This window comes from Glandiceps talaboti, chromosome 22 (genome assembly GCF_964340395.1).
Source record: "Glandiceps talaboti chromosome 22, keGlaTala1.1, whole genome shotgun sequence".
Taxonomy (NCBI): Eukaryota; Metazoa; Hemichordata; class Enteropneusta; family Spengelidae; genus Glandiceps; species Glandiceps talaboti.
The window spans coordinates 3,507,838-3,520,316 of record NC_135570.1 but is presented as its reverse complement, the minus strand read 5'-3'; the positions used below and the strand labels follow the sequence as shown (position 1 = coordinate 3,520,316).

Sequence of the window (12,479 nt, the reverse complement as noted above, 5' to 3'; positions counted from 1 at the left end):
ATGCAATCAAAAATTGTGTCTTTAAATGAATAACTATAAACTATCTAAGGGTTTAAAATGTGCAAATAAGTGGTTCGGGAATATTCTATAAACTTCTTTCTAACTAGGCATCGTAATGACTCTGAGGTCTTCTGAGTTGTCACGTGAACATAATTCTAAATTTTCAATGTGCTGTATTTGTTACATTTTTAGTCATTTCTATGGCTATGGTACCTTTACTGCGGAAGCAACACTCTACACAGATGAGAGCTTCAATAATACCTTAGACCCTAATACAGACTTTCCCGTTGAAGTCTGTGATGGCAGCTTAGTATATTTTGGTATTAAGGTTGAAGGCAAGAAGGATAACCTGGAAGTTGGTGTCGACGACTGTACTATATCTGATAGTCCAGATCCAGCTAAGGGTGTAGTTTTTAATTTCATCAATAATGGGTATGTCTGAAGATTCAGTGTATCAATCAAGTAATAACTCAGCTCAACTGCAAAGTTCTATAATTTGCAGGGCCAGCTCTAATTCTAGGTCATAATAATTCATCATTTATGAGTAACAGGACAAGTTTCTATGTCTTTGAAAACATTATCGTCAATTAATAGGAAACTTGCAATCGAGACTAAGCATGCTCAGGCGCAAAGGACAATGGGATTATCTGTGGTTATCATAATAACTTAACTGGAGCTACCGATAAAATAAACCTCCAACACTGGTCAGGGTAAATACGAATTGATTATTGGTGGTCATGAACAGTGTAACAATATTGTTTACGATGCTAGTTGATTAGTATTTATTATCACATTTCCCATGATGCAACATTCAACATGGCGAGTTTTCAAGTTCCCTTTCTTTCCCGTCTGTAGTATTTGCATAAAGTTACGCAATATATGGTCTACATTTATATATTTATACAGGTCAATCATAACTTGCATTAATTAGTGATCAATCCTTATCTAGAACTAGAGTATAGTAGTCAGTATAAAGTACTTGTTTAGTTTTTAAGAGAAATGTGATAGATGACATACATACATAAATGAAGATAATACAGAACATGTCCAATTCACCTCTTCAGTTGCCTCGTAGAACCGTACGTGGACGAACTCTGCTTTACTACTAATGGATTGGAGAAGCGGTATGGTCTTGATGTTTATGGGCTAGTTATTTGGGATAGCCTTGCTGAACAAGAAGATATTGCTCTGTACATCCATTGCTCTATTGTAATATGCACGAAGGACGCCGGTGTACTTGAATCACAATGTCATCCGGTACGTGTATAAACACTCCGACAACAAGTATGCAGATTGTATGAAATGGGGGCTGCTGCTGCAAACAAGTTAAAGGGTTCTGACTGAAATGACCCCCCCCCCCCTCCCCCGTCAATTATGTTTCTCCCCTTGAGAATGTAAGTTTCTTGCAATTCTCTTCAGTATTAAACTGGTCAGCAGGATATCTGTGGAATCAACATACCCGAGATTCACTCTCCAGGTATACATATACAGATACCACCATCCCAATATCAATGTATATCATATATAGGCTGTTTTGCAAATGCAACAAGGTTTGAAAAACAAAGATGCTGCGTAAATAAGTAAAAAGCATATTGTATCATTCGCTATCCATAGGTTTGTACTGACCGCAAAAGAAGGGAACTTTCTGGTATAAGGAGTAGATCCAGTGAAGCCATAATATCCCATGGCCCATTCACTACCACTCCCAGAAATACTGATAGGTAAGTTTTCATGTCAACCTATATTTTCAACATATATTACAGATGCCCGACTTTTCAATTTGTGGACAGCATTTATTGTGGTGGCCATTAACTCAATGTGTCTCAATCTCTTTGGTAAACTGCACGTGCATAGTCTTATGCTACCACTCCCGGCATTTTAAGGTTTATGACATCGATACATTAGCAGATGCGTACTAAAAGACTTGAATATTTGAATGGCTTAGCTCCCCGAGTGGTTTTTTTTCTCAATAATATGGTATATTGATACATTACATGTTCAAGTTTAAGTGTATATTATCCCTTTACGATGTACTGGAAGAGAGTTCCCATTGCGAATTAATATATATATATATATATATATAGTTGCCTAATGCTTGTCTAAAACTGCTTTCAGCTCTGAATAATATTTATACCTTTGTGAACATTTCTCGTATTGCCTTCGACGCAATAGAAATGATGACCAGAGTTTCACTGGGTGCTGTTTTAACTTTCTTTCAGATGCAATAAGAGCTAGCAATTAAGCGATCCCTTTTGGACAACGTGAAGTCAAGGAAACGCCGTTAAATGTCACAACATGAATATTATATTCACAAGTGGATTGTTTTTACATTTTTGGTGGTGGCTTTTGGCAATATGATTATGTTATACTTTGAATTACATACAATTAAATAGTCTTGTAAGTTTGTATCTAGGTAAGAAAGTACACGAAATGCACCTCAACGTATATGAAAGATTTGATTCAAGAAGGAATATATAATGTAAGGGAAAAAGTATTGAAGATCTATCTTTATCGAAGCTTGTTTCCATTGTTTGTGAAATCACTCATGTATGTAATAACAACCGTCTTTTTAAGGGAAACATTAAAGCTGTTATTTTCAAATCCATTTAAAGTTTAAAGGTACATATAGATGTCTTTTTCTCTCGTGTCAGTCCTGAATTATTTTTTTTAATTTTACCTGGGAATTGATGGAAGTAAAACACAATCAACAGCAGTAACAGTTTAAGATTTGCGCTTCTGAGGCTCATAATATTTACAAGAGGGGAAAGATATTAAACTTGTATGATAGGATGATTAAGTAATTGTGGACCTTAGCACTTGTTTAAGTTCATTATGTTCTCATCAACAAAAGAATAAAAGTATCATTGTGGTAATTGCTCAAGTGAGTCATTGTTTGATATTGTTTCTTTGACCTCTGTGTGACCTCTATTTGACCTCTATTATAATGACAACTACAAAATGTATATGTTCGGTATGGTTGATCTGAAAGCAGGATAACAAAAACGATAACATGCATTTTCCCTAAGCAGATACTACCAGACTAGAGAGAACATAGTGTTTCAATTAGGGTGCATGTCTCACACAACGGTTTCTGGTACCAATTACACAAACAAAATGCAGACACTGCCACACAGGCATAATGTTACATTTTATCTCACAGTGAACACAAATTAACAGTTTTGTATGCCAACGACTTGCCACGAATGACAACTTCTATATTCCTAAAGTAAACCTCTTCATAAAACAGCATGACCTCACATACACCGCAATAAAACATTGAAATTCTCCGTCTAACTCACTGAAAAAACAAACAATAGAGCCGACTTTAAGGTAAAATTAAAAACCCTCTCGCGCCAACCCTTTTTCACATCCTTCAGCCCTGTTCCACCTTGTTGTCTTGTTTTCGATTCTGTCATGCGCACTCTTGCTTCATCTGGCGGACTGTAAACTGTCAAGATATGCCAATGTATGTACAGTTTAATAGGTGGACATATATTTATTAGCACGCCTTATAAGCTTTATAAGCACGTTTTTGGTAATAATACAATAAAAGTGATAAAACCGAATTCAACATTTTTTGAACATCTTGTCTATTCATCCGTTATACAATAAAGGTGATAACACCATATTTAAAGTGTACCTCCCAAAATCTAGATATTTTTGATCTCTATTCGTAGGCAACAACAGTCCTATCGGGGGCGTTTGTCCGGGGGCATTTGTCCTACGGGGGCGTTTGTCCAGGGGGCATTTGTCCGGGGGCGTTTGTCCTAGAACCAATGTTTGAACTGTGGAGTCGTGATGGTCAAATTAAATGGTAAGAAGCAGGTGTGGAATATGCTATTCGAGCCTAACTGTTGTAATAATGATGTACCTTTCAGAAAGGATAAAATGCTTAGGCAAGATTTAAACCAAAATTGTGCCCCTGTGAACTCAGCTTTATAATCAGGAACCTGTTAGGATAGAATATGAAGATGTGAATGTCATGTGCATGTGCTATAATAGATTGTATGCTCGAAATAGCGACATATAAAGGGTGGTTTTGGCTACAGAATGATAAGTGGGTAACAATTGTTGAGTTCCCCCCCCCCCCCAATTCTGATATGACAGCTGAAATATGTATAAACACGTTGATGGATAATGCTATGATTACAACCCAACCATGTCATTGACTTCATTATCATAGATACATTCAATTATACCGTTGACATTTAATTCTAATTTGTTAATATTAATCAACCCCTATTTCATAGGGCAATCAGGCATATTTGCAATTCATCATTCCATCATGGTATTTAATGCTTTGAAGTTAATCATATACGTGTCCTAATTAGTACTGCTGAACTATGCAAATCAATCAACGACAACATGCTGTCGATATTTGCATTAGTATTACTATAGTTACTTTGAAAATGAATAACAATAATTGATCCTTCATGCGAATATCCTGCCACGTTTCGGTTGAGTCAGTGAGTTGGAACTTGTTAAAACCATTACACTACTTCCGATACGGATGTATGAATGTCATAATAACTCTCTTAATCTCGATTCTATCTACGCAAGCTAATTTTGTTTATTTTATTGAAAGTGTTTCACAAAATGGAAGGAAAGTGGTACAGGCTGTTAATCTAAATATCTGTTTGAATCCCAGCATTTCTTGAAGCACAAGACTCGTCGAATAAGGTCCTGAATCATGCAAACATGACTTAACTGGCTGTGCTCTCAATATCATAGTCAATTAGAATATTGATTCAAGCAAATCCATAATACCATAATACACGAATTATTGACGTTGTGTCGATCAGAAAATACATTGCCAATGATTTTCCTATCACAATATAATGTGTTAGTATGACTAATTTAAGACATCGATTCACAAATATCCTTCTACAAGATTTAAAGATTGAGTTAACTCTGACGCCCGTCTGACCAAATCTGTCCTTCTAAAAAACTTGATCGCCTTGTTTAGATGACTACCTTTGATAAACACAAGCTTTCAATTGGGTTTCTAAGGGCTGGATTTGCTTTGGAGACAAATACGTGTACTCAATCCATGTACTCTTGTGTGTATTACATAGTCTATAATTTGTTATATTGTACGGTACGGTACAGTGTAGTAAAGTACAGTCGACCAACAGCACGACGCATATGAAAATAATCGTTCAATCATCACTAAAGGAGATTAGACTCTTTCCTTGTGCATTCCTACCCAATAGCGGAGGAATTAACTTGTCTATTCCTGTTTTTTTTTACAAGAGGCAATTAGCTGATAGCATCTTGTCATTTTACAGAACGTTTCAATCGTGGTGTTACAGACTTACTTGGTTAACAGGCGTGAGATGAAGTCACTCAATGAGAGAGAGAGAGAGAGAGAGAGAGAGAGAGAGAGAGAGAGAGAGAGAGAGAGAGAGAGAGAGAGAGAGAGAGAGAGAGAGGGAGAGAGAGAGAGAGGGAGAGAGCGAGAGAGAGATAGAGAGAGAGGGAGACAGACAGCCAACAGACAGACAGACAGCCAACAGACAGACAGATAGATAGACAGATTGACAGACAGACAGACAGACAGACAGACAGACAGACAGACAGAGACAGAAGCAGAGACAGAACAGAGAAAGATCATTATTACATATAGAAAGGTAGACACAGAAAGAAACAAAGATGGGCAGAGGCAGATAGAGGTAATAGAGAGACAACCAAAGAGACACACAGAAAAGACAGACAGACAGACAGACAGACAGACAGGCACACATTTACGTCGTACTTCACACACTGTTCATACTGAGCTCCTAAATTTGCACAGTAATACCGCACAAGTTGCCTTTTTTCCTACAGTCATAATAAATGTCAATGCGAAACTGACCGTAAGAGGTACAGGGATTGAAAATCTCCCACTCAAAAGATGACACCCGATGAATATAGAGTGCGCCCTATCACTGGCGATATTTGAATTTATGATAATGCGAAGCGGTATATATATAGTCTGTTCGTTTGTCGTCCGATGATCAGTAAGAACCACGACAACGCATTCTAAGATGGATAACGTTATGTATAATGGGACTCCTTCAGAAATTGGCAACGAAATTCATATGTGGCACTGGCATGACGATATTGGTAACGTTGCCCTGGTTATAACCTACACAATAACATTTGCACTAGCCATGTTTGGGAATTGCAGTGTCATTATTGTATCCAGGAGGTCTTGCCATTTGTCTGCAGATTTAAAAGTGTATTTGACGAGTTTGGCCGCTGCTGATATATGTTTAGCAGTTTTTTGTATGCCCTTTCAAGTTCCCCAGATGATTGTGAATGAGATGCCATTCGGTGATGTGAATCATGTGATGTGTCCAATCGTGAAATATATAGGATTGGTAGGTACTATGTTTAACAACCGTTATTTTAATTTCCAAAAAAATGATTGTAACACAATATACAATTCCTGCATCTAGTCATGTAATACGACACTAAAAGTTTCATGGAATCTGAAAACCACAAGACATATTTACCATCCAGTCAGCTATAGAGTCCCAAAGACAAAAACTAACAGAGCTAAATATTCATTCATTCCGACAGCAATGTCTTTACTGAACCATGTCAGGAATGAATAAAAACTAATTTTTCCATTGTTTTAATGTGTCTGCCTTTGTTTTAATTTGTAACTGTCCCTTCATATTTTTAAAGCTGTATTTGTTGTACGCATTTTAATCTATATTGTGTCCTCGTTTTCAATATTTTGTTTTCATGTATGGTTTTTATTTTGCGACTGTCGCACAAAAATTGCCCACGTTGGGATAATACAATTATATTGAAATGTATTGCTCGATTCTACATTTACGTTTCAAATTGTTAGTTTATGCTACGCTAATGAAATATGCATTGCAGTAGATATTGTGTAATCGGAAATATAAATGTAGATGTAACGAAAAATATCAATCTCTCAGGTATCAGAATAAGAAAAGGAATACATGATACAAGAACCAACTTGGATGTTTCCAAACAGATTAGGTATATCTTTACAAATTGGTCAGTACCGTAGCCTGCGGGGGGGGGGGGCAAGGGGGGCAGCTGCCCCCACCCCTGAGATTTTGGAAAAAAGCTACTTTTTGAATACATAGCGATGCTATTAAAATCGTTATTTACGTGACGATTCCTAGCATGCGCGATTTCAATAAATAGTTCACTATTAAGTGACTGTACACTGACTCATGGTAATATGTGTCTTATATCGCTATTGTACGCTGGTTTAACTTTGAATTAAAATGTGTCCAGTTAAAAATTGTAACATTTTGCAGCAAATTATAATGATAATGACAAGGAGAATTCACTGAGTTCACCTAGGTTCCGACATAAACGAGGCCATAACAGTTTCAAACTTCAGAAGTCATTTACCCCATGTGTACATCCGCATAATATCCTTCAGCTTTGCCACAACAAAATACACTTCCAGATAATATGTAATACATAGCATAATTGTTTAAATTCTGGTATTTTATTATATCTATGGTTTGATATTTTATGCCTCTAAATGGCCTCCTACACTGTCTTATTTTCAATTTTTTTTCACCTTTGGAGTTGTCTCCTTCAAATGCATCATTGTACCATATATGATTTCACCAAGACAAATGTGCATGATTGCACCAAGACAAGGTTCTGCCCCCCTTGGCAATTTGGTCAGGCTACGGCCCTGTTGGTATAGGTAGATAAATTCAATGGATACTAAGTGATGATACCATGCATTATTGTGACTGTGTACATGAGGAGTGTCAGTTGAATTTTAAGGTGTCTGTGCATGATCGGTATATCAGCCTGACAACAGAGACCGCAACTATCCCGAATCAGTACAAATCCACTTCATCATACGTTGATTTTCATTACCAATTCATTGACTTCGCCATCATTTGATGTTCGCCAACTCTATGCAGTGCATATTATTCTGTTAATATAATGATCCATGGGGAATATGACGAATCTCAATTATACTTCTTAATTATCGAAAGTAGTGTCATTATCTCTTTAAGCTGCATCATAAGATAAACTTAATGAGAACGATATTTCAAATTATTTCGCTAAGTAGTTAGAAGGTAATTACATGTTATTCCCCAATATTTTTCCTTGTTCAGCCAAGCAAAATAGCACCACATTTCGAATGGCTAAATCGCTTCTTTTTTTCATATCTACATTTTAATTTTCTATTATATTTCTTAAGAGTTATCATTCTAAAATGTTCCGAACATTTTAATTAGTGGTCATTTTAAACAGTACGAGTATATAACAAATGCAAGAATCTAACGTTGGCTGCCGCAGCCATATTGAATTATTTTTTCTATTAAACTTTAAATCCAAAAAGTACATGAATCAGTCAAAGTGGGAAAAACAAGGTTTCGTGCAACTGGAGAATGTATTGTTTTATGTCCTGAGGTTTTTTTGTTTTTTTTTTGTTTTTTTTTGTTTTGTTTTTTTTTGGGGGGAGGGGTTGTGTGATTTGTGTAATCTTGGCGCCAGCAAAGCATACCAGGCCATCTTAGCAACACATTTCTGAAATTAGCCCTAGACTGAGTAACTGTGCGGAATTCAATCACTAATACATTTGTTTGAAGGGAATTTTTTTATTTATGAACACACCTGAGAGATACCCTTCAACAATTCTTTATTATGTAACACGATAAGTCTACAGAACACCGAGGAAAACTGCATATAAAGTGAAAAACAAAGATATTTTCATAAATTTGTAATAACTGTGTTTGGGTTCATACATGACACTGTTGATACATGTCACCAAACACCTAGTTAGAGAAATGAATATCTTTTATAGCAATAGCTCACATGGATGTCAAGACAATAGGTACACTAATATCGTATGTTTAGAGATGTCATTCTAGTTAAAATTTGATGTCCTTTGTTTCATTTCCATGACGCTCATAATTATGCATGACATATTGTTATCATAGAAAGTTCATTTCCTAAGCATGACGTTTTGTGAATTATTGTAACGACCATAGCGTCGCATGATTGAGCGACATAGATTTTGACCATGGAGTGGTGACCATCTCTCCTGGCCCTGACTTTGGAGTGAGGCCACGAGGCCGAAATCAGGACTTTGATAAATAAAGTCTATGTTCCAGTTATACTCCATACATCTTCTCATATGCAGTTTATAATTTTACTACAATACTTCTTGATGTTAAGTTTTAATATTATCAAAAGATTGAATATGGCCACTGCATTGAATTGTCCCATGATACTTTGCTCCAAAAGTATCTGAATTAGTCAGCAGTTGGAAAAGGCATTATGGAAGTTTACTAAAAGGTTTATCCTGAATTTTGAGGGGTAAAGTTTTACACTTTCACTTGGACAATTCTCTTAGATTTAGCGCCATCAAATTACCCCAAAACAATTGTCTTCCAGCTTCTACCCATGCTTAGAGGACAATGTTTTTTAGTGACATTTTCTGAAATCAAAACCAGAAATACACAGTTCCTTTGCCATTAACAAACATCTTTTCCCGCCCATCTCTAGATCCTAACCAGGGGTAATAATTGTAAAGTGCTTTGAGCACCCAGGCTGGGTGGGAAAGCACTGTATAAAAGAACGAACATTATTATTATTAGTAGTAGTAGTATTAATCCTTAACCCCACCCCCACCCCTCTACGTCCGCCACATAAACACCACAAGTTTTCACATGATCACTCACTAAATGTGTAATTTGTTTATTTCTATATTTGATCTTTCCTAAAGGTTTCTATTACGGTCAGCATCTATACATTGGTGGCTGTTAGCATCGACAGATGTCGGGCAGTAATGAACCCGTTGCAGCATCGAACTACAACATCAAATAAAGGCTTGCTTGTAGGCGTAATCTGGGTTGTTTCATTAATATTGTGTAGCGTTCAACTAGTATATTATCGCACGTACCATTTCTACAAAATGATGCCTGTTCTAACAGAAATCACGTTATGCATCAATACTATGTCTCACCACAACAGCCTCATCACACAAGTTGTCACCTTCACTATCCTGTTTATCGTTCCTTTCCTCATACTGACCGCCGCGTATGGCCGAATTGCGTCCAAATTAATTCTCCGCAACCTACCGGGTAACGGTGATGTGGACAGGGACCAAATCAGTATGCGCAACCAAAAGAAGGTAAGTATGTCTGTACAAGTTACACAGTTAAATATATTGAAGCAGTTACAATAAAACATACACATAAAATACGTAAGATGTCACTGAAAATCATCTCATTATTCACACACATGAAAGTAGAATTAGAAATAACTAACATTAGCATATTGATGTAATGGCAAAAGACTAAGAATGAAGGATTGAATACTACTACCATATTACACATCGATAACTCAGCAACAAATTTGAAAATATGGCTATATTTTATCGGTTGTTGCATGGATCAAGTCCAAAATCTAATTAGTTCTTTCTTTTATCGTTGTTACCGAAATTCATTTGCACTGAGAAAGGCATTTTTGAGAAAATGGTGATAAAGATAGACAAATACACACACACACACATACACACACACATACACACACACACACACACACACACACACACATACACACACACACATACACACACACACACACACACACACCACTCAAACATAACCTTCTATTTCAATAACTACACCATCAATTCTATATGAATCATGCTACATAGTTTGCTAATGGTTATGGCAAGACTCGAAAAGTGTAGGTTATGATAAGCTGTAAATAAAACGTTTTTTGAAACCATTTTGTTTTCTTAACTAAATCGTAACATCATACACACTGCACAAATGCACAGTATTTATGTGGGTAAACATTTCTGTGTAGCAGTACCCATAGCATGGAGTAATGTATACAATCAAATTAATTTTGAGTCCATACCAAAATAAACAGCATCCAAAGAGTCAGTTTCAACTTATTACTATATACTATTTAGAGATAAAATAGACCTCTAATTAGCATGTACAAAGTCTTAGTATTGGTATCGTAACCATCTTTAGTAAATATATTGTTTGTTGTCTGATCAAAAAAGGAAGAACTTGGTTACAGTCAGTGCCGGTTTAATAAGTCATTTGCATAATAAGTTATTTTTGGTCTTAAGAATTCAAGATTCAAATTCCATATAGTCTTTTGATTTCATTATTAAACTAGAAGAGATGTTTACAAGTTCCCTATTGACAAAGTTATGGTTTATTTTGCAGGTAATTCTCATGTTGATGGTTGCTATATTGGCGTTCTTCATCTGCTGGCTACCTGTCCAGATCTTTGCTCTCGTCAACACGTTCTATGGACCCATGCAAAACCCATTCAACCAAGACAAAGTTTATCCTGTCAAACACTTCTCCATCTGGCTATCCATGGCTCATAGCTTTATGAACCCAATTATATACACCTTCATGAATGCTAAGTTTCGGGTAAGATACCCTTTCACTTTTCCAGTTTCCCTAAGGCCTAACAAAACAATTGTGTGGTTCCGATTACAATCAATTTTAGAATAAGTGGTGGAGGTACATTTTTTATTTCATTTTTTCTATATATTTTGTTTTGATATGTCAGTGTCTAGTTCAGGTAGTTATGTTTCCCGTTGTTTTCCATATAGTCTCTGTGTCACAAGATGTTATTAGTTTCTTCTCATCAGATGTACAGCCATTAAAGATTGGAATACTTGTTTTACACAGCCTTTTTAAGTTGGTGTCAGTTTCCGCATCCACTATTATTTCATAAACCAGAAGTCACATTTTGACCTAATTTGCATACCACTGTTCTGACCATCTTGCTTTGAACAATCTCCAAACTATACCAAATAAGCAGCATCCCCACCAAATATCAAAACATTGGTCAAGTGGTTTTTGACTTTAAGTCGTTCATACAGACAGACAGACAGACAGACAGACAGTCAGTCAGTCAGTCAGACAGACAGGTGAACAGACACCGCACCATACCTATAGCACTACTGAACCATGTCAATTAAGTTGTGCTAAAAAAGTGTTAGTTCAAAGTACATAACACAATCTACCATTTACTGTATAATACTTATCGCAATATTGTCATAATAACTTAGCAAGCAAGTATATTGCTAAACATGCTAAACTTTTTATTATATTCTGAGATACTGGGGACTTAGAAGTATTTTAATATAATTTCCAGAATGACTTGAGGGCAATATGTTCTGGTCGAGGAAGACTTACCAATAGGCGCTCTAAAAAATCTTCATGGTCAACCACGGTGGCAAGGAGATTCTCACGTATGACTGCATTCACTACCCAGTCAACGCCTGCAGCGAACGCACCACTACAGAATAGGCCAGGGGAGTGTACCAACCTAAAGCAGGAAATTGAAGGCGACGTATGAACGAGTTTGTGAGTAATTACAGGCTAAAGAATGTGACAGATACAGACACCTCAATAAAATAACAACATATTTTATTCGAATTAATAGCTTGATCTTCGTTTATGACCGTAGTTTCATCTAATCCATCACATGAAAAA

General features: G+C 36.3%; 1 protein-coding gene and 1 long non-coding RNA gene across 2 annotated transcripts; both read left to right on the top strand.

Moving 5' to 3' along the window:
• Nucleotides 1-1,228: 1,228 nt before the first annotated feature.
• On the top strand, nt 1,229-2,234 carry LOC144452137 (uncharacterized). Its single transcript, XR_013482335.1, has 3 exons — nt 1,229-1,257; nt 1,615-1,721; nt 2,220-2,234. It is a non-coding gene; the product is annotated as an uncharacterized LOC144452137 (long non-coding RNA).
• A 7,682-nt stretch (nt 2,235-9,916) lies between these two features.
• On the top strand, nt 9,917-12,342 carry LOC144452417 (orexin receptor type 2-like). Its single transcript, XM_078143509.1, has 3 exons — nt 9,917-10,135; nt 11,193-11,405; nt 12,139-12,342. The coding sequence occupies exons 1-3, from the start codon at nt 9,917-9,919 to the stop codon at nt 12,340-12,342; spliced, it is 636 nt and encodes a 211-aa protein (XP_077999635.1).
• The last annotated feature ends 137 nt before the right edge of the window (nt 12,343-12,479 follow it).

What these genes read in the sequence shown, in the direction of transcription:
- LOC144452417 (XM_078143509.1), top strand. Translation starts at nt 9,917, where the DNA reads ATGATGCCTGTTCTAACAGAAATCACGTTATGCATCAATACTATGTCT. An exon ending in GTATGCGCAACCAAAAGAAG is followed by an intron (nt 10,136 to 11,192) that starts GTAAGTATGTCT and finishes TTTATTTTGCAG; the next exon opens with GTAATTCTCATGTTGATGGT. An exon ending in TCATGAATGCTAAGTTTCGG is followed by an intron (nt 11,406 to 12,138) that starts GTAAGATACCCT and finishes TATAATTTCCAG; the next exon opens with AATGACTTGAGGGCAATATG.